The sequence below is a fragment of the Falco cherrug genome, chromosome 15, assembly GCF_023634085.1.
Source record: "Falco cherrug isolate bFalChe1 chromosome 15, bFalChe1.pri, whole genome shotgun sequence".
NCBI lineage: Eukaryota > Metazoa > Chordata > Aves > Falconiformes > Falconidae > Falco > Falco cherrug.
Window position 1 is genome coordinate 1,337,949 of NC_073711.1, and position 24,592 is coordinate 1,362,540.

The 24,592-nt window shown below is 47.0% G+C and overlaps 1 protein-coding gene across 16 annotated transcripts in view; it reads left to right on the forward strand.

Moving 5' to 3' along the window:
• Positions 1–24,592, forward strand: part of LOC102049996 (H(+)/Cl(-) exchange transporter 5) — a 44,038-nt gene that overhangs the window by 11,733 nt on the left and 7,713 nt on the right. For 7 of the 16 annotated variants that reach the window (XM_055727304.1, XM_055727307.1, XM_055727305.1 and 4 more), the window contains 8 exons: positions 5,701–5,850; positions 15,793–15,947; positions 18,209–18,308; positions 19,981–20,165; positions 20,776–20,898; positions 21,386–21,592; positions 22,555–22,635; positions 23,536–24,078. In XM_055727304.1, coding sequence (XP_055583279.1) covers positions 5,701–5,850; positions 15,793–15,947; positions 18,209–18,308; positions 19,981–20,165; positions 20,776–20,898; positions 21,386–21,592; positions 22,555–22,635; positions 23,536–24,078 — 1,544 coding nt within the window. Of the gene's footprint in view, positions 1–70; positions 227–346; positions 680–2,745; positions 2,950–5,700; positions 5,851–11,650; positions 11,802–15,792; positions 15,948–18,208; positions 18,309–19,980; positions 20,166–20,775; positions 20,899–21,385; positions 21,593–22,554; positions 22,636–23,535; positions 24,079–24,592 lie in introns of those variants that run through there. The other 9 variants (XM_055727314.1, XM_055727316.1, XM_055727312.1 and 6 more) reach the window with 8 other exon arrangements.

The following is a 24,592-nucleotide window of genomic DNA, read 5'->3' on the forward strand; positions in this document are numbered from 1 at the left end:
ACTTAAGGACCTCAGCTCTAAGTGTCTGTGTCTGTCAATGAATGAGCATCCTGTGGTGGTGAGTCCATTAACATGCTGTATCAGCCTGACATACAAAAGTGCCAAGGAAACATCGCAGGATTCGTACGCTGCGATGTGGTGTTACCTGGTGAAACATGATGGTGTGCGTTACCTTGCTGGAAGGATGTCAGACTGGAACATGGAATATCATTTGCCTGGGGCCTGTGTGAGCATGTGCCAAAGAAGAACAAAAGAACCCTAAACAAGCACTAAAACAATTCAAGTGTTTGTGTTCAGCTTGTGTTGGTAGGTTTCCCAGTTTCTCTAAAACCATCTATTGTTTCAGTCCAGCCATACAGCCCTTACCTAACGCAAACAGCTCGCCTGGTGTTTGTTTGCCTTTGATCAAGTGGCTGCTGAGGAGGAGATGCTTTGTGGAGCTGTGGGGTGGAGCGGCAGATCCCTGCTGCTCTAGTCAGCCTTGCACTGGGACCACTCCCTGTCGTCGCTCCAAGCTGCTTGCTGCAGGCCAAAAGGGCTTCTCCAGGCTCCTGCTCCAGTGCTGACTCCTCGGGCACCCCAGGAAGGGAGCTGCCCTCTCCGATGGGGAGAGGAGGGGAGCGGGAGAAGTGGACTGATGCTCAAGAATGAAGCAGCTGTCTGCAAGAAGGGCAAGTAGGTAAATAAATGCTTTCATGATCATATGCTTAAAATGCAAAAGGCACGTTGATAATTAATTGAGCCACTAAACCCTTAAGTGATTTATGTGCTGTTTGTGAAACCAGGCCATTGGGAACAGCGACATTCATTTTCCTTTGAAGATACTTGTATGCCACATACTGCACCTGAAGGGAACTTGGATGGTGTAAAAACCACAACACCCTCTGTTCTCAGCTCACCTGCTTCTGTAGCTTCATCTGTGCAGAAGGCGAGATTGCTTGTAGTCACTTCAGATGGCACAGGGAACGAGAAAGGAATGGCTTGGAAAAGCATAGTCGCTTCTTTACAGCTATGAAATTATACTTTTAAGGGTTCCGCTGGGATCTGAACCCTGATTTGTTTTCACATGAGGGCAGACCTTCTAGGCCTCAAAGGATGCTATTCTTGCCAGGAAATACTTAAAAGTGGAGAGTTCCTCTTGCCTTGTGCTGTTTGTACTTTGTACAGTGGTGGTAAAATCCCTCTCATGTGCTCCGAGTGCTGACGAGGGGCTCGGCGGGGCAGCCTGGTGTGGCAGCACCTCGGGTGCCCCAAATCCTCCTGCTGCAAGTCATTCGGCTTTTTAGTCACTGTATAATGACAGGTCTTGCCCTTCTCCCTGGGGTATTTGATTTGGCACTGCAGCTGTGTACAGGGCTTCTCGGTTCCAGTCATCCTGTACGGCTGGGAGGCTGTGTGTTACAGCAGGCCTTCACAGTCACCTCCGCTGTACCCTGCCTTCATCGGGAGCTGCTGCCCGGCGTTGCCTTTTCATCAGTATGTGTAGCTGGGGGAAGCACGAGCAGCACACATGGAGCTCCTCCGAGGTTGCTGCCTCCAGTTTTGAATGCACGTTGGTTTGATTTTGAGCCGTTAAAGAAGAAATTACAGACAGTTGGGGGTTTTTTGGGGGTGGTTTGGGTTTTTTTGGTGTTGTGTGGTGGTTGGGGGTTTTTTTTCCTCCTTGATTAAGGTCAGTGTCCAGCCCTTGTGCCGTTCACTTGAATTCTGCACATCAAGCCTGGGCCTGGTAGGATTACATGTGTCGTGGGCCGGAATACAGCAAAATCCAAACCACCTCACTTAGTTTACAGTAGACTGAAATTTCTCTGTTGTGGAGTAACCCCCTCTGCTCTGGAAATGTTTGTTTGTTTTTTTTAATGGCACTGTGAGCCTCTGGATGAGGATGCTGCAGGAAAGCCCTGCTCTGCTAGCTCCCAGCTAGGTGCCAGGAGCATTGACATAACAGCTAAATGATATATTTTTCTCTCCTTTCCTTTGGTTTTTCAGTTACAATTGGCTTACTCTATTTTTTTTTTTTTTTCTTATTTCTGTGCCACTGAAATCGTGGTAATACCACTGGTAATCATGGGAGGGGATGTGCCTGCTCCTGTGAAGAGATGCTGTGGGGACAGGGAGGAAGAAGTGTCCTGAACTACCAAAGTACCGCTTAGATTTGCTGATCTTGCGGGGTGGGGGGAAGGCAGTCCTGTGACCTTGGGTTTTCACATGAAACAGTCGCTAGGTGGTAAGCTCGCTCCTTCCCCCGCAGCAGGCAGGACTCGTGAAGGCAGCAGGTCAGGGATGCTCCTTGCCTGTTTTGAAGTCCCATTCTGGTGCAATGTCCTTGTGGTGCTGGTGGAGCCGCAGCCAAGCCTCCCATCTGCCGGCGGGGACAAAAATGCTGTGGGAACTTTTACTGCGCTCTGTCTTGGAAAGCGTTGAAGCTGCACGCTGGAAGGGCTGGTCTGAGCCCATGCCTTGCTCGCCCAGGGCTCGGTGCGGGGTGGTGGTGGCAGTGCCGGAGCTCACCAGTGCCATGGCTTGCTGGTCCCACTCCTTACAGCAAGGAAGGGGTGACTATGCTGGCACGAGGCCGGGTGCTGCGGCTGGGGGAGCAGATTTGCTGGGTGTACTGGTGATGTCGAAGCATGAGGAGCTGCAACGTCTGGTGCTGACTGAAAAGGGCTTTGAGGGCTGCAGCCGGCGTCGCGGCAGAGGCTGGGCTGGGTTTGCTGGGCAGGCTGGCAGCCGGGTGCTCTGGCTTCCTGGTTGTGAGTGCTGTCATCTGAGTCACTCCCAGCCGTCGGGGCCGACCCCTGGGTCGGGTTTTGCTTCGTTGCTTCCCTTTGCCTGGCTGCGATGGGAAAGACGAGCAGGGACAGAGACAGGCAGAGGAGGTGAATGGGAGCAACTGGAGGATGATGGCTTCTCCCCCCGGAAAGCGTTGGGTGCATCAGGAGCCCTTTGGTACGTACGCCTGCTGCGGGGATGGTCTGGGCGGCACCTGTGGCCTGGTAGGAAAGGAGCAGCTGTTGCCTGATGTATTGTGGTAAATTAACAACATAGATAAGCATGGGAACAGTCTTTTTTTTTTTTTTTTTTCTTTGTGCTCATAGTTTAACCTGGAAAGGCATTGCTCGCCCATAGAGGGAGCGTTCTTGTTAGAAAAAGGGACTTAAACCCGTGTCTCCAGAGATTGCTGTAGGACTTGGGGGAGAAGCAAGTGCAGAATTACCATCATCAGTGTCCTTTTTGTGCTGCGTACATGCTGGGTGTTACCTGGTCTCTTCTGTGACTGGAGGGTACTGTGCTTGTTGCTTTGGTTTTGGTTTTTAAAACTGTAAATGAGAACAAACTTAGGGATGGGTTGGGGGGCCAGGAGGTAACATTGCTCCAGTTTCTGCTCTTCAAACAGGGACTTGTGGCTGCCTGTGCTGGCAGTGTCATGTTGGCTGAGGAACAGACTGGCAGGGCTATGAATTTACACTTTTTGTGCAAAGCAAAAATGTGAATGCAAACGTATTTTAAACCTCCCCTCCCACATATACACACACATGAGTCTTACTGTAAAATACCTATAAAACCATATTATGCTGCAGACAGGCCCTGTGAGACACGAGCAGAGTTTCTTCAGTTCTTTGCCAGGGTGAAGGGGTTGTCCCAGCCTCAAGGGCTGGGAGCTGGCATCCACTGTGCTCCCTGGAAACAGCTTAGTGGAAGTGCACTACAGCACTAATGAAATTTAGTTATTTTTATGGTTAGTTGGCAAATAATTGCTTTGTACTCCTCAGTTTCTCCTGCCTTCAGTCCTCCCTGCATGCTGATGGAGGACTGCAGCCCACGCAGTCTTTGTGCTTTCAGAGCGTGCTAAAAGCATCGCTGCTGGCAGGGTGGCGTGCAGCAGCTCACGCGCCTTCCTGAAGCACCCGGTTCCCCTTGGCCAGTGCTCAGCGCTTTCTTTACTGGTGTGTTCTGCACTAGTTTAATGAGTAAACAGAGCTTAAAAGTTAAGAAACATTTGCTCCACAGAGTAAGGCTCATGGAAGAGCCCAGTGCATCACTTTGTAAAATGCCAAGGTTGAGGGTTTTTTTGTGTGGTGTGGCTTTTTTTTTTTTTTTTTTTTTTTTTTTTTTTGTAATAGGAAGTGTTTTCTGCAGTGTGTGTAATTCGTACTGTTTGCAAGTGCTGGCTGGCTTTTTCCCTTCCTGAAATAAGGCTGAGCTGCATATTTGGTTCCTCTAATTCTCTTGAAAAATACGTATGTTTGCAAGAGAAAAGCAAACACAGCCTATCTTCTTGTTAAGATGAAAAGATCCCTGCTTTCAGGTTGTAAGAGCTATTTTCGAGGCTGAGACCTCGATATTTTCTTTCAGTTCAGTTTATTTTTATGCTTTCAGAGCTTGTGCTTTTGTAGTTCCTGCCATCCTGGAGAAGAGGAGGAGAGATGATGGGTTTTATGTTGTGGTCTGGTATGGGCAGCTCCTTGAGATGGCTAGGTCTGGCAGCAAGTCAAGGGTACTTAAGATAATTTATGAAGTTTAGTAGCACTCTTCCAGATTGCATTTTGCAGCTTCATGTGTGGGTGGATAAGAATCATCATTCACTTGGATCGTTTTGGTAGTTGCCTGTGTTTTGGAGAAGGGCAGGTAGGTGAACTTGGCACATCTGGAGAGCATCATAGCTGCATCTCTGCTGTGAGGATCCTTCCTCCATGATCGGTTTGCACAGTGCTTTAGCAGCAAATGCAAGGATATCATGGGAGGTGAAAGGACCAAAAAAAGAAGTAATTGCAAACCTGTTGAAAGCACACATGGAGATTATTTTAAAAATACATCAGTGGATGGCACCTGCCTTGTCGAACGTGGTGTTGACCTGAGTCATTTTCTGCCTGCTGTTAGAGTGGATTTCCGATTGCTCTGTCTGGTAGTGATCAGCAGATAGAAATTGATTCACAGTCCTCGTGGGAAATAGAAAGGGGAAAATAGAAGTGCTTTGAGAGGCTTTTTAGACCAATAACATAGAAATATAATTGGCTTTCTATAGAGAAAAACATTATCTGAGGCATTTGGACTGCTCTTGTGTTAGAGGTCGTAGTTGGATCACTGGAGCACAGGCAGTGGTAGTGGGTGAACTGGGACAGTGCACCTGAGCTATGGGCAGCTGAGATGGGGCTGTTCCTTGGTTTTGGGGTAGTTGCTTGTAGTTTGTGTGTCTCATAGCCTTGATTAAGCTCGTCTTGTGGCTGGCAGCCAATAATTCAAAACCCAGTTTGAGTCCTTTTCCAGCAGGCAGTGGACTAAGGAGTAGAGAGTGCGTGTGTGTAGGATCCCTGATTACAGAAGGATTTTCCTCTGTGGGGCTTGGCTTGGCCACACAAAGTTTTCAACACTTGTTCTTTTTTAAGAACTTGGGCACCTTATTGCTGTCGTGTCTGTTTGTCTTTCCTGTTGAGTTCAGATGTCATACTGGGACCCAGTGCTTGTTTCTGGCATGTGGCAATATGAAATCTAGTGCAAGAGATTTACTTGGAATTGTAAGCATCCAGTTTTGGCCTGAACTTCAGGCGGTTTTGCTGCATTTCTCCTTCGCAAGGGAAGAGCAGTGTGGCCTCCTGGTCTTTAGGACAAAGTGTCAAGTGCAGGCATCAGTCCAGTTGGCTTAGAAAATGAGTTTTCATCTTCATACTTGTGCTCTAAAAAATTTCCTTTCGCTCCCAGGTTTGGAAGCTCTGGCCATGGATCAGAAAGGCTATCGACGGGGGAGTTTCCAGAGCAGCACTAGTGATGAAGATATGCTGGAAATAGCAGGAGCCTCTCTGGACTTCTCCATGGCAGACGATGACCCACCACTCGACAGGGAGATGGGAGGTAATACCCATGCATCTTTCTGCTTTCAGTTTTTTGTAATGGCTTTTGGTAGGATTTCATGTTAATATTTTCTGAGTGGGTCCCACTGGTCTCTGCCTAGGATGGGTCTTGCATTTCACAGCACCAATGTGAATAGCTTGCAGGATTCTGCACAGCATTGCATCCCTGAATAGACTTCAGCAGAACAGCTGAACGCTTGCTGATGTGCCACATTTGGCTTCCAGCGTTGCTTTGTAATGGAGGCTGGTGGGTGGTGTGTGTTCTGTGCAAAGTAGAAAATGTCCTTAAAATAAATGGCAGTAGCAAGAAGCATGTGAGTGGCTTTGTTGTGGTGGAGAGGCACTGCTTGTCTGTCTCTAGCAACTGAGCTGCCTGATCTCAGGCTGTGTGCATCCAGTAACCTGTCAGGGGGGAAGACTGCTCTCTTCGCAGTCTGTGTCGTTACTTTGCTGTTAAACGTAGCATATCCGCTTCCACTGCTTCACTTTTAGGGTTTCTGGATAGTCCTTTCTGGAGTTTTCCAAAATAGCTGCCATAGGGAAGAGCTGGCTTTGCCATGAGGGAGGGAGGTATCATCAATGCAACAGGCAAGGATGACAGTGCAAAGCAATTCCTAGGGGTTTGTGATAAAGTAGAGACTCTCTCCTTCCCTTCCCTTCCCTTCATCTTTACCTATAATTTTAGAGATTTTCCGTTGTGTAGAGAATCTCAAAATGGAACAACACAAAAGGGTTTGGTGCTAAGCTCGCACACAGCCTGAGGTGCCTCTCCTGCTACCAGTCGTCTGTCCAGGGACAGTCTGTTGCTGCCTCCTCTAGTCTGAGCCTAAAGTTCTGAAATTAGTGGGGGAGAGATGTATGTGCACGGTTTTGCCGATTTGCTGCAGTGACTTTGGCACTGGACAAGCAAGATCTGTCTGATTTTTGTCTTCTGGGAATTATCATAAGTTAGTTTAAAAGCAAAAATATGTCATTTTGGGCAGCATACTGCAAGTTGCCATGACTTCCTATAAGTCACCTTATGCTGCTTGTCCCCTACCCCAGTTTACTGTAGGGCAAAAAATAAAAAGAAATCCTTCTGGTTTGCTTCTCAGCTATGTGGTCTGCTTCTAGGTAGTGCAAATGAAGTCAGACTTCCTCAAATGTCACCTGTCAGTAGCTGAAACCATCAGCTCTAATGCTGCGGGAGATCCTATAGGGAGCATGCGATTGTTTTCTGCTTGGCTTGGGCCCTCTCACCACTTTCAGGCTGAAGTGGAGGAAGTATCGCTGTTTTTGTGGTCGTTGCACTAAGTCTGAGTGATAGGCATTGGTTTATGGTTAAAAAAACTCTGTCTGTGCACAAAGAGGATGTGTACAGGATTTATGCCCAGACTGTGGTGTTTGCTAGGTTCCATCTAATGTGAAACAGAGTGGCTGCTATGTCAGGGTGGGCTGTGGTGCTGACATCGGGCAGTGTGCTCGCTCCAGCCTGACCTGGCGGTAGAAGTGACTTTTAGAACTGGGCACGTCTGGGAGTCCACTTCAAAACTCCTCATGCAGAGCTTGAAATAATGGCTTGTGGCCCAATTTACTTCTGAAGATTGATTAATTACTAGTGTCTGCAGAATTAGGTACATAGAAGCACACACATTGTGCATGTTGGTAATGGAATTGTAAATTCATGTTGTTTTACCAGCTGGTGAGAACTGCTTTTTCTATAGCCGTTAGGGTATCAGCTGTCTGAAGTTAAATGTGTGCTCATGTTTAATATTTAGAGAGAAGCAGCTGAATTCTTTAACATCTTGTAAGGAAATTATTATTCTGTGGAGCTTAGAAGCAGCGGTGGGTAGCTCAAGCTGAGTTTAGTTTTGCTGCTGGCCTGCAACAGCACTTGGTTGTTTCCCTCCTTGCTTAAATAGGCTTTTCCCATCTCTGCTCAGGGTGTTTGAGGACCTGTGGCTATGTACATGAAAAAAGTGGGGGTCTGCCCTGCTGGCATGTGCGGCGTGGAGCAATGGTGGCAGCGGTGCATCGGGGGGGCTGCCCTGAACCGGGTGGCAGAGGAGCGGCTCCCCTGAAAGAGGCACTTCTGTCAGCAGGATGCTCAAGTGTGGAGCAGAGGGGTTGACACAGAAATAAAAGAGAAAAATCTAAAAGGGGAAAGAGTTGCTTGCCCAAATACTGGTTTCAGTTCACTCTACAAATTTCCCCTGTTGACTTCACGAAATGTTTGCTGGCAAATGCTTGGGTGCCAGTCATGCAACCTGAAGATGTGGTGGTACAGGCTTAACTGGAGCTCGAAAGGTGGTAACTGAGGTTCTTCTGTGGTGGAGCCGGCTGCAAACCTCTGGCTGGGACTTGCTGTTTTTGCTGTCTGGTGTGTTGTCAGACGGAAGTGCATTAATGATATCCTTTTGCAACCAGAACCTGGCCCTCCCTTACCGCCTTCTCCAAGACTGTCAAATTCTCCCACAAGACTGGTAGCATCTCAGATTGAAAAACCAGCCACAACTGGAGCTTATAGATCCTGTCAAGTGACCAGAGGAGGAAACATCACCCTGCTGCTTGGTAGACTTGTAAATCTGGAGTGCGTTTGGCAGCCAGTGCTGCTCCGTGCTTCCCTTACGCATCCCTGACTAATGAGTGACAGCACTTTCGTGCTGTGTCAGGTCTCCAGTGGGAGCCAGCCTTGCCTGCTGCCTGGAGCGCAGCGTGCTTGTGTTGAAAAATACCTTCCCCTAAGATCTAGACTGACTATGAAACTTTGTTCCTAATTGGTACTTGCAAGAATGCACCTGCTTCCCAAAGGCTGGAGCTCTTCAAGAGCTTGAGCCAAAATGTAGATGTGCTGAATGCTTCAAGCTTGTTTCAGTCAAAATGGTTTGAAATGGAGTGCAGTGATGTTTCAGGGTTGCTACTCCGCTGTTGTGTGTTACTGAAAATTCAGAGAGTAGTGCATTCTCTCTTATCTTCTCTGGTTTGGACTTAAGCATTTTGCCAACAAAAGTGACAGATAAGACTTTCCTCGATTTAATTTATTTCCACGCACACACATACACTGTTAAGTTGTGCTTGGGAATCAGACTTGACTTTTTAATAAAATCCCCTGATACTTTTCTAGTTTTCCTTGTAGTCTTGGTACTAAGGTAGCGGTGTTACAGCAGGCAGCCAGTGAATCTTAGTAGCGCTTTCTCAAAAATGTTGTCAAAGTGTAGATTTTAATCTTTGCCGAAGGGTTGATAGGGTGGCGCAGTCTTTTTAAGGATACAGTCATGCTTCCCAGAAGTTGTCTTGTCTTATTGGCATTGCCTCCTTTCTGTGCCACAGTAAAGGTGACCAGAACTATGCGTGATGTTCAAAGTGCATTTGTACAGCACTAAGTCTTTTCTGCTTCTTAGTTTAAGGGGTTTAAAAAACAAAACAAATTTCTTTGTTGACTGCTGTCAAGTATTGATCAGTGGCTTGCAGAGCATTATCCATAGACACCTGAATTTTTAAGTTGGACACACTTTAAGCATGACATTGTTTGCAGCTGCTGTCTTTTCCTCCTCCCTGTATGCCTTGCTTTGGCATTGACTTTCTTCTGCTCTCTTGTAGCCCAGCTGTAGTCCTTCGAAGCCAGCCGAAGAGATGCTGGTTACACAGCACATGTTACTGTAACTGTAGCCACCACTTCTCCAGATCACTTAAAAATATGTTGAATAGTTAGTACAAGCAGAAATGAATGGGATTCCACTGTCACCTTCCTCCTGTTTTGAAAACATAGGAATTTATCCCTTAAAAATCCTGCATCTTTAGCCAGTTGCTTTTCTGTGGGAAAACTTTCCCTGTTACTCGCCAAGAGCTTAATTTGCTTAAGACCTTCTAAAGAAAATTCTGCCCAAAATTTCATGGATACACAAATACATGGTCAGTTAGATTATGTCTCAGTCCTGTTGATTTTTTTTTATTTTTTGGGAGAAATACAAAATTTACAAGGCCTGATTCCTTTAGCAAAATCTATTGGAACAGCTGTAAGATCCCCTAGACAAGGGGTTGCTTGTGTCAAGTAGTTCGTTATGAGGTAAGTTGTACTGATTTCTCATTCCTTGATATCCCTTTCTGCAACTATTAAAATAAAAATGGTTTTCTCTGAACAGGTCAAAGTAGTTCTGGTTGGGTGTATAAGTTAGGCAGTGATGCTGACTTATTTTGTGCTTTTCTTTAGTGACCCTTTCTCCGCTTTTTGCAGCGGTGAGGCAGACACTGGGCTCGGGAGGAACAAAATGTGATGCCTGGGATCATGGCAGTCTCTGGATGTGCTTTAAATTGCAGGGAGCAAAGGCAGGACTGTGTTCCCCGCTTCTTTTACAAGAAGACATAAAAATGTTTCCGTGACTGGAAAGTCTCCTTTTTGCTGTAGGATTTAAGAAGGTTTTTTCTTTTTGATCTCTAAGGGCTAGAATTGAGAATTGCAACGGTAGCAAATAACGCCCAAAGGTGCAGCAGGGTTTATTGAAGCTTGGGTGTCATACGGGTTTTTGTTTTTATCCGCTAGCCTTGTCCTTGTCTATGCTCTCCAGACACACTTGCTCCATGCAGTGGGAAGTGGAGGCAGGCAGTGTAGCTAGCTGCAATATTGGGGATGCCCAGCTGGCTGCTGCTCTTGAAGGATTAAATACCTTTGCTTGGTTTGCTAGCCAGGGGATTTCACTAAACTGCTGCACCTCTGGCAGGTTAGACTAATTGACCCACCCGTTAAAGTGCTGAATGGCCAACCCTTGAGATCAATCCCTGAGCTGGCAGATATCTCCCTTGGTTTGGTTCTTCACCAGCCTTCCTCCTTGACCTGCAGACAGAAACCCAGCAGCCTCCAGCCAGCATATCAGGTGAGACCAAAGTCAACGCTTGCTAGGGTGTAGTGTTTCAGACTTGCCAGACGACGTTTAAATGACAAGCTATCGCTAGCAAATTGAAGCCAGAAGAACTTAATCATCAACCCCTTTGAGCTCTTATGTATATTGAACGGCAAGATAAAGAGTGCTCCTGGGGCCCTGGGGGGTTGGGGAGAGTGCTCTGAAGAGCCTGTGCAGAGAGGACAAGAAAATTCCAGTGCCTGCCTGCCTGCCTCCTGGAAAGACAGCGAGTAAGGAGCATTGCTATCAGCTATTTAGCAAGCAAAATGTCAGCTTGGTGGAAAAAGGGTTTATTTTGGTACATCTGTAACTGACCCGCCACCGTCAGGAAACTCCATTGCTAAATGCATGTTTTCCTGTGGCGATGCTTGACTTGGTCCAGACCTTTGAAAACATGCGGCTGCAGAGCAGAGCATGTACCAGAGCATCCCTGGTCTGGCATGGTTACCTGGGTGCTGGAGTCTGGGGCGTCCCTCCACTGACAGACTGTGGGGGAGGTGGCCCAGTGTGGAGTTTGCCGTATCTTTGGGGTTGGCGTGTCAGGGTGAAGGGGATCTGGAGGTCTGGGCGCACAGCCTTAACCTGCCCGACTTGTAGCGCTTATGAGGGCAAACTGCATCGGCACCGAGTTGTTCTCCATCCTAAAGCCCTTGCTCAGTCAGCTTCGGCTGCCTGCAATACCGAGGCCGTGCTGCGCAGCAAAGGGGCAGATTTTACTCCCGGGGAATATATTTTGCCAGATAAAACGTGCTGCCTGAGCAGCTCCGAGGCGCAGCCTCCGTTCCGGGCGCGCCGGCAGTCCCGGTCGCTGGGTGCAGCCAGCTCGCTCTGGCCTCGCCTGCCTGCCCCTCCAGCGGGGCGCCGCGGCTGCTGCAGCGGCCGGCGCGTGACGCCGGGTGACGACACGCGGGGTGCGGGGAGGGCCCGGCGCTGCGGGCCCCGCTTCGCCCGGCGCGGAGGAACGGGCTGCGGCCAGCGGCGCCGCGAGGGGAGCGGCTGCCGGCCCTCGGTGCGCTGCCATGGGGCCGCCGGGTCCCCGGGGTGCCCCCGCGGGCGGAGGAGCGGCTGAGCCAGGGTGAGGAGACCCCCCCCCGGGGGGGCGGGGGGGACCGTGTCTGGCTGCGGGCGCGTGTTGCGACGGTGGTGGCTCTGGAGCTGCTGGGGTGGAGGGGTGGCTGGGCAGGGCGACAGCCGGGGTGGTCTGCGGGGTTTGTGCCGTGTCATGGTTGGTTGTTCGCTGCCAGGCTTCCTTTTGTCTGCAAAACCCTTCTTGCTCCAGATTTGCTGGAGCAAGGGAAGCAGCGTGCAGGCAGACCTCTTCCAGGTGCTGGTGCTGTTGTCTTGCTGTACGGGCAGGACAATTAACCAAATCCTGGGGGTGTACTGTGTTGCAAATGACAGACAGATGCCTGTAGCTTTAACGAGCAAGGCTTTTTTTTTTTTTTTTTTTTTTTTTTTTTTTTTTTTCCTCCAAGCCAGGCAGACTCTCTGAAGTGGAGCATTAACCCATTTTGGGGAGAAGAGGTGATCAAAATGCTAACAAATCTGTGTTTTCAAAATGAACTGTGCTTCTCTTAACAGAGTTGCATTTAACTTGCTGCCTGTAGGTGTTAAATACTGATTTAGAGATCTGTACAATCATCTTGATTGTGTTTTGGCAAGGCATTATTGAGCTCATTTTCTTCCTTTATTCCTATCTGGTTATCCTAGAATCCTTGATTTGCAACAAGCTGAGGCAGGAAATAGGATCTTGATAAATATTTATGGCTGTCAGCCATCTTATATTTGGGAAAAAAGAACGCTTTTTTTATTGTCTTCTGCCAAATGGACAGCTTATCTGCTGCTGTGAAAGTGCTGTGCATGGCTGGAGACCTTGGGGTTCTGGTTTCCTAACACAAACCCTGCTGCTGCAGGGGCGGCAGGCTGGGCTGGACGGGTCGGTGTCTGGAGAGCAGGATCAGTCTCCAAACTGCACCTGGCTGGTCCTGAGTGTGTAAGTCAAGTCAGACCATTCCTTCTGTGCTTGGCCTCATCACGAGATCCCGTGGTTGTGGTACAGATGGGATCATGCGGGTTGGTACCTGTGGGATTTTGGTGCTGTATATCAGGGTATTGCTGAGGATGACAAGACCTGCAGCCCCTCTTGCATTGCGGGGCAGTGTGTGCCCTTGAGGTCTTGTTCATGTTGCTCTGTGGCAGCTCTGAGCTGGGAGTGTGTTCCCAGGACAGCTAAAACTTGCTGGTCTGGGCAGTTATTCCAGAAGAGTGAGCAAGGAATGACCCTGATCTCATTGATGGGTGATTATGTAAGGCTGGGGTTTGCAACTCAGGTGAGAAATGGGCTACAGAGGACTTCGGTCTCTTACTGCCTTCTGGTATATCTTCTGTATCCACTTCTCTTTGGTTTGTTGCTGGCTGGCAACCGCTTACTGAGACTGCTCGACTTGCATGTGAGCTGGCTGGCAGCACCTTACTCTTCTCCTTTTTCCGACCAGCAATATGTGTTGTACAAGACTATTATTTTAAAATGGTCTTCAGAGCTGGGATGTCAGGGAGTTCATCTGTGCAACACCCTACTGCTTTACAGCTTGTTGCACAGCTCCATTCTCTGCCCCCTCCAAATGCGGAGTACAGCGACTGTGTCTCACTGTTGTGTTACCTTCCCAGACGCTGAAAGTAGAGGCAGGGTGCAGGTGCAAAAAGAGGGGTTATCAGTTGCATCCTTCCCTCCTTCACGTACACTGGTCACATCCTTTCCTCCTCCATTTCTTAAACGGAAGGATTGTGCACAGCAGCTAGTCTGGTAGGTCACTGCTGGCTTCTTGTAGAGCTGTCAAAGTACAAATAGTGGCGACCAAGTCTGCTAAAGATGTTTGTGTAGCTTGGTGGGTATCAGACAACTCCAGAATAGGCGTTTGTAATCAGCTGGGCTCAATTTAGAAAACTGACTCCAGTTTGCTTATAACAGAAAAGGAGGTCTTCACCTGAGCTTGGTTTGGGTCTTGGCTGTGTCAGCATGGGAAGGCTGATGTGCAGAGCTGCTCAGGTCCTGCAAAGGAGGAGACTGTCAGCTAGCAGCTCTCAGCAGCCCTCTCTGATTCGTGAGCTTTTGTAATGGTGATTTCCCTTCAGTGTGCTTTGAGAAGTGGAAAAAAACCCCAAAACCCAGATAGCCTGTAGAAGGTGTAATCTCCGTTTAGGAAGTGCTAGGGCTGTTGAGGGCACCTCTGGGAGTGACAGTAGCATGAAGTGCTTCTTAAGGGAGTTTCAGAACTAGTATTCAGCGTGTAAGGTAGTGTGACGTATGTGTTCTGAGGATGCTTTTGCATAGTGGGTAATAGACTGCAGGGCACCTTTCACCTCTACTGAAATTTGTTTCTTGGAGTAACCTGGATAATTTTTGCCCTTTGAGTATTCAGTGGCTTAAAAGAAAAATACATGGAGTAATTACTGAAGGATTCTGGTGGTGTTGACTTGGAGCAGGAGTCTCAGTGCTTGCACAAGCAAAGGAATGAAGCTGGGGCTGAATTGCACAGAAAAAACTTGTTCCATGTCAATTAATCTGTCAAGAAAATGGCTTTATTTCCTTGGATAAGGTTTAAAAGACCTTTTGTTATGTTTTTCCCTCAATGCATTTCAACACCTTCCTCAAACTGCTTGTAAGGGGCTTTAGAAAACCTGTTTTTAAAGGAGCCCAAGGAATCAGTGTTACATGAATGGGGGTTTTAAACCATCTTTTCAGATCAAAGATGCTCAATGTTTTGTTCTAGGACTACATGAAAACAGGAACAGATTTGTGGAAGTTTTCCAAGTGGAGGAGTTTTAAATGCCTATTTTGCAGGACAGGTAACATCCACTGGGGTCCAAGGCTTCTGCTTCAGACGCCACAAGGGCAGGCTGAGCTCTGCTGCTCAGCCACCTGCTCCTTTGGGGTCCTGGAGTGCAACTGGGTGCTGCAGTGGGGAGCTAGCACAGCAGACAGATGGACTGGAAGGAGGCAGGGGCTGAACATCAGCTCGGCTGGGAACTGGCTGTAAACTGGGCTCCTGGGGACATGGAGAGAACATTAATTCAGTAGATCTGACCCATTTTCTACACTGGGGTTCAGGACTAGAGGAGGTTGGACTAGATGATCTTTAAAGGTACCTTTCAACCTAAATCATTCAATGATTCTGTGATTAATGGATTTTATTTTCTTGGAGGAGGATGGTGGAAGCAGGGGGAATGATGCTTTGGAGGCTTTGCTAGGGAGCGTGGCCTTCAGATGGACCTGGCCAGCCCTCGTTGTGCTGTAGGTTAACAGTTTTCTGTAGGCTCCTGCATGACCCTGCCTCACACCCTCAGTCTGTGCCTCTAACTGAAGAGACTGTCATGTGACCAAAATTTTGGGAATGTACATCCACACTAAGCATTGTTTTCCATGGGCTGGAGCAGGTTAGACAGAAGTTCAAGTGGTTTGGCTGAGTTTGTTTCTCCTGAGGCTGTGAGCCCCGATTTGATACCTTCCAAGCCCCCACTTGGTACTGCTTTTCTTTCTGCTTTTCTAGCCCTCCTCTCCTGGCCCCTCCACCAGTGATGGGGGGTCAGATGCTTTGCTTGCCCCATCTGCTGCTCCCATCCATAGCCCTTCCTGCTTTTGCCTTTGCTAGATCCACCTGGGACTCCGATCAGCTCTGCTGCGGGTCTCAATATTCACCTTCTCTCCCTCTCCCCTCTGCTTTCCTCAAGTGGCAAAATATCATGGCAAGTCCTGGATTTAGGGGAGAAGTTAATATCTAGATGCTGGTGTTGATTTACTTTGGTTCCTGAACAGTTCCAGGAATGACCTCATCTCTACGAGAACTGCTGAAGCTGGGGAAGGACATCCCTGTGCTGCCCAGGTCATCCCTAGGAGGCTTGCTTGCACTATTTAGCTCAAGGAAGAGCTCATTAGTTCTCAGCTTCCACTGAAATCTGTGGTTTTCCCCCTAAGTTAGTGTTTTGGTGATGTATGTTTGTTGGTTGGGTTTTTTTTCTAAAAAGGGGGAAAACTAAGAAATGCTCAATTTTCCCCCTTCCTCCTCCACCAGGATTTTCCTCATATAATGGAGGAGGGATGAATGGCACAAGCACAATGATGGATTTCCTGGAGGAACCTCTTCCTGGTGTGGGCACCTATGAAGATTTTAACACTATAGATTGGGTGCGAGAGAAGTCCAGGGACCGGGACAGGCACAGAGAGGTAAAATTTCCTACTACTCCTTGCTGGCATAGAAGACAGAATAATTAACCTGCTGGAGCTAATCTCAGTTCTGATTGCTAGGCTAGGGAGGCACACTAGAGACACAGCTGGGACAGAAGGATTGCCCTTGGGATAGGAACAGAGAGCCTCTCCACAGGAACTTTAGTTTGAGGAAAAGGAACACTAAACTGAACGTGTTGCAGTTTATCAATTGCTGCTTCTCTTCTGAAGGTTTTGAATTATTTTTTTTTATTTAAAAAAAGCTTCAGTGGATTTCTGGTGCATGTCTTAAATGCCTTAATGGCACAGTTTCTTAGGTCATGTTAAATTTGCTGGAGACTGAAGCATAGCAAAACTTGCAGTCCTACTCATGTAAGGTGCATGCGTTATCTGGAAGAATTACATTGCTAAAGATTTACTAAAGATCTTTATTGATAAAGAAACAGGCTCTTTTTCTGCTCATGCAATTGCACTTGTGAATGATGTTCTTTCTACTGGAATTTTTTTGTGCTGCGTGTTTGAGAAAACTACGTGCAATTCATTCAGAATTTGTTCCCAGGACTTCAGTGCACTCTGCAATTAAAGGAATCTGCTTGGAAAGCAAGGGATGCTTTAAATAAAGTACCACTGTCCCCAGCATGCTCCTGATTTACAAGAAACCCTTGCCGGCAGAAGTCTTGTAGGGTGATGACTGAACTCAACTTGTCTATTTGCTTGCCAAAATATTCTTCGATTATTTTTTTTCTTTTTTTCCTGAGCCTTACAAAACAACTTGGGTCTCAATAATGGTGCACAAACTGAACACAGTCCCTGCTCTGTGTTGTGAGTACATACAATACAGAAAAATGCCTAAACTTAGGCTAGTACAGACCCAATTAAGGGCTGCGTGCCTTCACTACCTCTTGCCCAAAAAACTATTCCTGTCTGTGGATTAAGAGTACAAACCCAAAAACCATCTCACACATATGCCCCCATGCGCACATGCATGTATACAAAGATGATGCCCATCAGTGTGGAACAGGACAATCTATTTCCTGTCTGCAGAGATGCTTGTATAAAAAGACCATGTCTGTATTTATTGAAAGAAGTTGAAATTGGGTCAAGGCAGAAGTTACTGCTGGCCAAAGAGATGTAGGGTTGGTCCAAAAACAGAAATATAAAGGAAATAATTTTGGCACCCACCCCAACCCCTGCCTTGATTCAGTAGCAGTTCTAGTATGGCATTTGAAAGACAAAAATCCAGAGAAAAAAACAGATTATGCTTGTTCAGGCAGAATGTGTTCTTACTTTATTTATTCCTCATTTAGTATTAGTTATTTGCATCAATGTGCCTTTTTATCTGGGAAATAATAGTGGTGTACTGGAATGTTTCCCTTGGGAGAGGCAGCCAGAGTGATCAGGGCACACAGTAGCTGTTCTGTCACCCTTTTGTCTGCCTGTCAGGAGCAGTGAGACTGACAGGCTTCAGCTGTCCCTGCCAGGCGCAGGCAGACGGGACCAGCGCCCCTGAGAAGCTCACCCTCCTGGGGCGTCTCGGATGGCTCCCAGTCCCGCCTTCCAGTGCCACCAGTATAGCCTGGTTCCCAGCCTGACTGTTCCTCTGTGTTGGTATTAAACCTGTGTCCCACCTCATGTCTGGCTGAGCAGCGCTTGGCAGAGTCTCTTCTGCTCAAAGCCATGCTGGGTTTGTATTACAGGTGTTGAGACAGTCACTGGAGACTAAGAAATGCTGGCGACAGCTTCTGTTTGCTGTCACGGTTGGTGGGTGTCAATACCCACCAGGCGGTATTGATAAACTGCTGGGGGCAAAGTGCTTGCACGCTTTCTTCAGTGTTCAGATTTGCTTGTGGCATCAGGATATTGGTAACCTGGCATTGCTAACAAGTAATGGCTTTAAAAGATAAAGGGATGAGTTTTGTCTTTGGTTTGTTGGGGTTGTTTTGATGGAGAAGACAGCTAGGAGGAAAGCATTACTTGAATGTTTTCTTTTTTACTGGGAAAGAGGGAAGTATCTTTGATCAGTTCTTGTACATCTAACCAGAGCTGCATTTACTTTACCAGCTGTAACAGCAGCCGCTGCCTGATACTTTTTTCACTTGCCCCTCAAAGCAGAACGCCGCGATAGCTGTTACTTTAAACATAAGGGGCTAATCTTCCGCTAACAGCATCCCCATGTAGTTTTTAGAGCATTTACACCAACATAGATTGACATCTTAAGGGATTGGTTTTGTTTGTTTTCTTTTCCGAAAAAACTTCCCTAGATCACCAGTAGAAGTAAAGAGTCCACCTGGGCACTGATACACAGCGTGAGCGATGCCTTTTCTGGCTGGTTGTTGATGCTTCTCATTGGGTTGTTGGCAGGTAAGAGCAAACCTCCATTTGAAACTGAGTCCTGGTTCTGCACTGCAGCATCAGTATCAATTCCTCCCACAAACCCTGGCAGATCGCTGGAGCAGGAAATTTTGGCCCTGGAGCAAGGGCTGTGTGAGGGGCTGCACTGAGGTTGATGGCTCTGCCACTGCTTTGAAATTTATGAGAATTATTTTTTAAATTCTTTGAGGCTGTGTTTGTGTAAATACCCAGATACAAAACTGAGACTTAGAGCTGTCCTGGACACTGCTCTGGATCTGCTGCTGGTACAAAGCTCAAAAAAAAAAAAAAAAAAAAAAAAAAAAATTCAAAGCAGAGCTGATCAAAATGCTGGGTCAGAGGAGTGTGTCATGCTGTACATCATCTTTGCTGAATGCTCTTTGTTGGCACTAGAGAAGTTAATGCTGAGGACTGCTAGCAAGATTTTCTTCCTCCTCTTTTCTTTTTCCTACTGTACTTAGAAAAAGTGAGAGACGTTTCTTGGGGAGTCAGGCTTCTTTCAGAGGCTGGCTGGCTGAGACCTTTTAAATTACTTCAGAGGCAAACTTTGGACCCAGTGCAGCAGAAGTAAATCAGTTGCATACGGAACTTCCCGACAGAAAGCATCTGAACGTTCATCACAAGGAATGAAATTAAATCTTCTGTTAATATTTACATAGGAAAGCTGCTAGCCAGTTTTTCATTAACTTGGAAGATTTGCTAACTGATTATTGTTACCTCTGGAGCTCGTGCTAGCTCTTGTCTCTACAGATCAGAGGTCTCTGTTCCTGGCCTCTGTGTTGATGTGGCATTTCAGTTAAGAACAGTGCCGACTGCAGCATTTATCTTTGGGGATTGTAGGAGTTATTCTGAACAGAAAAATAAGAAACTGCTTGATCATTCCTCTTTTAAAATCTGAATTACTTTCTGTACTGGCTCACTGCTTGCGTTGTTTCACTTGGCACAGTTGTAACTTCCCCTTTTTTATTTATTTTTTTTTTTAGAATTTATTTTAAATTGGAATTGGAAATGTTTTCTTCAAGTTCAAAGTTATTCGTGTCACAGTCTTACCATTGTTAATGTAACTCCTGGATTCCAGCTCTTGTGCTGGAGACTGGTGACATGTTTTGTCTGCGTCCTCCAGAAATGCAGCATGCCCCTCTCTGCCTCTCAGGCTACTTAAAATCATAAAATCATTTAGGTTGGAAAAGACCTTTGAGATCATCAGGTCCAACAGTTAACCCAGCACTGCCAAGTCCATTGCTAAACCATGTCCCTAAGCACGGCATCTACGCATTTTTTTTAAACACCTGCAAGGATGGTGATTCCACCACCTGCTTGCTGTGCTGTTTAGTAAGTGCTCTTTCAGCGTAACTAAGAACAGATAATTTCTAGTGATATAGGGTGGATTTGAACAGTTTGTGATGGTCAACCTTCGGAATATTACTAGGCATGCTTTGTTTCCTGATCTGCTCTTTTCAATATGTGTACATTTAAGCAAATCTTCCCATTTAGCTCTCTGTAGAATAAAAGTTAACTGTAGGCAAAAATATCAGTACTGCTCTATTTGTTGGTAGGCAAGTCAAAAATTAGTAGGGCAGACTGTAACCTTCAGATGTTTGAGTCTGAATAAAAGCGATTATTAAATTTTCTTTTTCTTTTTTTTTTTCCTTCTTTAAACTAGGTTCCTTAGCGGGTCTGATAGACATTTCTGCCCACTGGATGACAGATTTGAAAGAAGGAGTGTGTTTAGCAGGCTTCTGGTTTAACCACGAGCACTGCTGCTGGAAATCAAACACAACCTTTACAGACAGAGACAAGTGTCCTGAGTGGAAGAGCTGGTCCCAGCTGATCCTTGGCCATGGAGAGGTGATGTGTCCCTACAGCTGGTTTTGCTGCTGAATCTCCTGTTTACCCAGCCTGTATCATCCCTTGCTAGTACCAGAAGTACAGGCTCTAAGTGGTTCAGTGGTTTATCGTTCATCATTGGGGGCTTCCAAGGGTGTAAATCAACACCTAAGTTACTTGTTTGAGTTTTCCTTGGAGGGGGTAAGCAAAACTGACACATTTTCAAGTGCACTGTTTTAGTCACGTGTCTGAGACTTGCTGCTTGGAGGATATTTTGCCCATGAGCGTTTTAGAGGAATGCCAGATGAGCTCAAGTCTTGTGTTTTTGGCAGCTCTGTCCAGTGGAGCAGCCAGCTTGACTGGGACAAAATTTGTCCCAGTACCAAGCTACTCGTGTACCTTGTTTGCTGTTTTATACAATGGGCTTTGGAGAGATGATTGGTTTATGTTCCTGTAACCCAGGAAATGTAGTTTGTCCTTGAAACCTCAGACTTAACTGTAGTTCTCTTCATTTTTGGCTGATAACTGTATGTGAGATTACCTGCTGTTTCTGTGGGCTTGCTTCAGTGTGCAGATCTGATGTGATGTCAGTTGAAATTATCTAAAGTGGGTGACTTTCTCTGCGTTTCAGGGGGCTTTTGCATATATTCTCAACTACTTCATGTACGTTATCTGGGCGTTGTTATTCTCCCTTCTTGCTGTGTTACTTGTGAAGGGGTTTGCTCCTTATGCCTGTGGCTCAGGGATCCCAGAGGTGAGTGAGAATGAAAGTGGGCTGAGTTTTTTAAGGTGGGGTAGATCCACCATCCAAAGACTATGCATGCCTGCTGTGGAATAGTAGTTTCTTGCACTTCAGATGGTGGCTTAATATATGGGTTTTTTCCCAAGCTATTCCTGAAACATGTCTAGTACTTAAGTCTCTGTGCAATCCCTTTAAAAACCACAATGTTTTGGCATTTACTGCAGGAGGTATGAACAAAAGCACACTGCCTGTGTAAGGCTACAAAAGCTAGCCTCAGATTTTTCTTCAGCAGGGTTAGTGGCCCTGAAGGAGGGACTCAAATGGCAGCCTTTGCATGGAGGGATGTTTTTACTGACTCTACGTTACTTTTGATAGCTGGAGAGGGATTCTGAAAGCTGTAGGAGAAAGTTGGGGGCAGGATTAGGACCGTGTAGTAAAAAAGGAGCTCTGACCAGGGCTTGAATGAAGGCCTGTAGAGCTTTGTGTGCTTGACTTCCAGATCAAAACTATCTTAAGTGGTTTCATCATTAGAGGCTACCTGGGCAAGTGGACGCTGATCATCAAAACCATCACCTTAGTGTTGGCAGTGTCCTCTGGGCTGAGCCTGGGCAAAGAGGGGCCCTTGGTGCACGTTGCCTGCTGCTGTGGAAACATCTTGTGTCATCTCTTCACCAAATACAGGAAGAATGAAGCGAAGCGCAGAGAGGTACGGAGAGACAGTGATGCTGTCAAACCACTGAGGTCTGGGGGAGAGCGGTGGGTCTGGTGCTTTGCCCTGGGTGGAAATTGTTCTGGTTTGGCATATTCTTGGTGTGTCTCAGCGTAACACCTTGTTGGAGTAAAAGCCATCTCAGTTAGAAAGTGACACCCCAGCGCAGGTCATCATCTCATTTGTGATGGGAGCGTTCACTGGCACTAACCTGCTGCAGACCCAGTTCTGCCACACTTGTTTGTTTGCTGCGCACCTCCATGAGTTTTGTTGGGACTGTTTGAGGGACCGTAGGAGTAGAACGAAGGGCTTTGCCTTCAGGGAAGCAGCAATGGGTGTAGTGTAAGAACCAAGCTAATGTCTAACATGAAGCCCATGAGTGTTTTGTCACAGTGCCGTAAAGCTTTTCTCTGGACAAGTCACTGGATAACGATCGGTGTGGGATGTATAGTACCACATTGGCCAGTTTACCTTCTGGTAAACCAAATCAGAATCCATGCAGTGGGCTGGCAGGGTTTGGGGTGGCCCCACAGCACCTCTAGTTGCCCTGTGTTACTCTGTTCTGAGAAATCGTATGAACAGGAGACAGGCAAATGTGGGAAAGTCAGTGTGTTCTGGGAGGTGAAATTACTGCTTTTCTGGTTTACTGATGTTTTATATAAGCTGAAAGCATATAGCATGAAATCAGCTGAAACAGAAGAAGGTAATTGCCAGCGATGCCTCTTCTACTAATTTGGGGTTGAGACTGTTGAAACACTATGTAGCTACTTGCAGCCCTTCTCCCTAGGGAACTGGCTTGCTCCACCTTTTCCCTGCTGCCTTTAAAACAGGTCAGACCCTGGCTTACTGTGCACTCACTGGAGATAAAAATTGTACAAATTTAGGTAAAGACAATCAATAAAAGGAGGAAGGTTGCGGGGGGGCTGAAAATGTCTGACTGTCTTTGGTTCCTCCCTTAGGTTTTATCAGCAGCTGCAGCTGCTGGTGTGTCTGTAGCTTTTGGTGCACCGATCGGAGGAGTGCTCTTTAGCCTGGAAGAGGTAACATCAGCATTTTCTGTTAGCTCTTGACGAGCTGTTTTATTGCAAGAACTGATCCTGCTGGTCTAAAAATACAGTCCACTCATAACTGCTTGGGTGTGGAAAGGAGACCCTGTTGAATACTGATTGGTGGTGTATTTACAAGGCCAAGCATCCTAAAAGCTTATTTGGGTTACAGGTAATCCTTACGACTACTGGAGAGTTTATTTTGGATAATGTCTATCCGTACCTTTGCAATAAACCTGTTGGTTTCCCCAGGTCTGTCCATGCTCGGCAACACTGACTGCTCACAGCCACAGCCTCTTGTCATGTTTTCTGTACACCCACTTTGTCCTGACAGCTGTGTCCCAGGGTACCTGGGGACAAACCTATCTGGCTTATCAAACCCCTTTTCTTCCCAAGGAACTTCTAATCCTTGTTCTTTTGATTCGGACATGAAATGGATCACTGCTGCTTGCTTCAGGGCTTAGCTCAGAGGAGGAATGGGATGGTTTTGCTCAGCTGAGTAATAGTTATGGTGGCAGCTATGGCAAGAATTGTTGTTTGGTGCTTCTGGGCCTTGCAGAGCATGCAAGGCAAATAGTTCTCTGGGTTCAGCTCACAGCTGATTTGTAACAGCTTTTATTATCAGAGTAAGTCGTCTCCACTTCAGGTATCATAAAGGGCACTTGCTGCATTGGAAGTGTGCAGGTCAGGAACCCATCCTGGCTGTTGCGGTCCACAGTGGATGGGAGCTCAAAATAAAGCCTGGGGTGCTTGGCTGGAGAGGAGGGTGTGTAGCTGGCGCACATCAGTTTCAGTCCTGGTTTCTACTTTGTGCGGTGGTGATTTTGTTACTGCGCAGCGATTGGTGTGGTGACAAGTGTTAAAGTGACAACCTGCTTTGTTTTTCCTTTTTAGGTCAGTTACTACTTTCCTCTCAAGACGCTGTGGCGCTCCTTCTTTGCTGCTCTGGTCGCTGCGTTTACGCTGCGCTCCATCAACCCTTTTGGGAACAGTCGCCTGGTTCTCTTCTATGTGGAGTTTCACATGCCATGGCATCTCCTAGAGCTTGTGCCCTTCATTCTTTTGGGAATATTTGGTGGGCTTTGGGGAGCTTTCTTCATTCGCAGCAACATTGCCTGGTGCAGGCGACGCAAGATGACCAAGCTTGGTAAATACCCTGTGCTGGAGGTCTTTGTGGTGACTGCGATCACAGCCATTCTGGCCTTCCCCAATGAGTACACCAGAATGAGCACCAGCGAGCTAATTTCTGAGCTCTTCAATGACTGTGGGATTTTGGACTCATCCAAGCTCTGCGAGTATGTGAATGATTTCAACAGCACCAAAGGGGATGACCTGCCAGACCGAGCTGCTGGCCCAGGAGTTTACACTGCCATGTGGCAGCTGGCTTTGGCCCTTATAATGAAAGTCTTCATCACGATCTTCACCTTTGGCATGAAGGTGAGAATTACCTGTAAAGGAGCTCATGTTCTTCTCATCCGTTGCAGGAACCCCAGGTCTTAGAATTTTATTTGCTCAATAAACAAACATGTTTTCCTCCCCAAGCCCTGTTAAGAAGGGGCCAAGGTAAGGTGACAGACTGCAATTATTTGTTCTGTTGCTTGTAACTGAGGGCAATAGAAACCTTTTAGCTTGGGTGTGAGAACCAGATGCAGTTGCTGAAGCTGGTGTCTCAGGAATTTGTGTCCCGTTTTCCAGACACAGAATGCTTCTGAATTGTCCTGCCTTAAGCCTTTTTGATATATGTGCAATAGCTAATTGCGAAGTATCTTAAGTTGTAAATGGTTCCTTATCATAGCTGTTCCTTGGTCAGATGGTTTTGAACTTGTTTGGGGGCAGCCTTCCCAGCTGAAGACATAGTGCCTAGGCCTGAGCTTTCCTGCAGTGGGGTCAGTGCCTTCGTGTTCAGCATGGGGTGAGCATCTCCCCCTGCCCCCCAGTCCTCCAGTGGTCC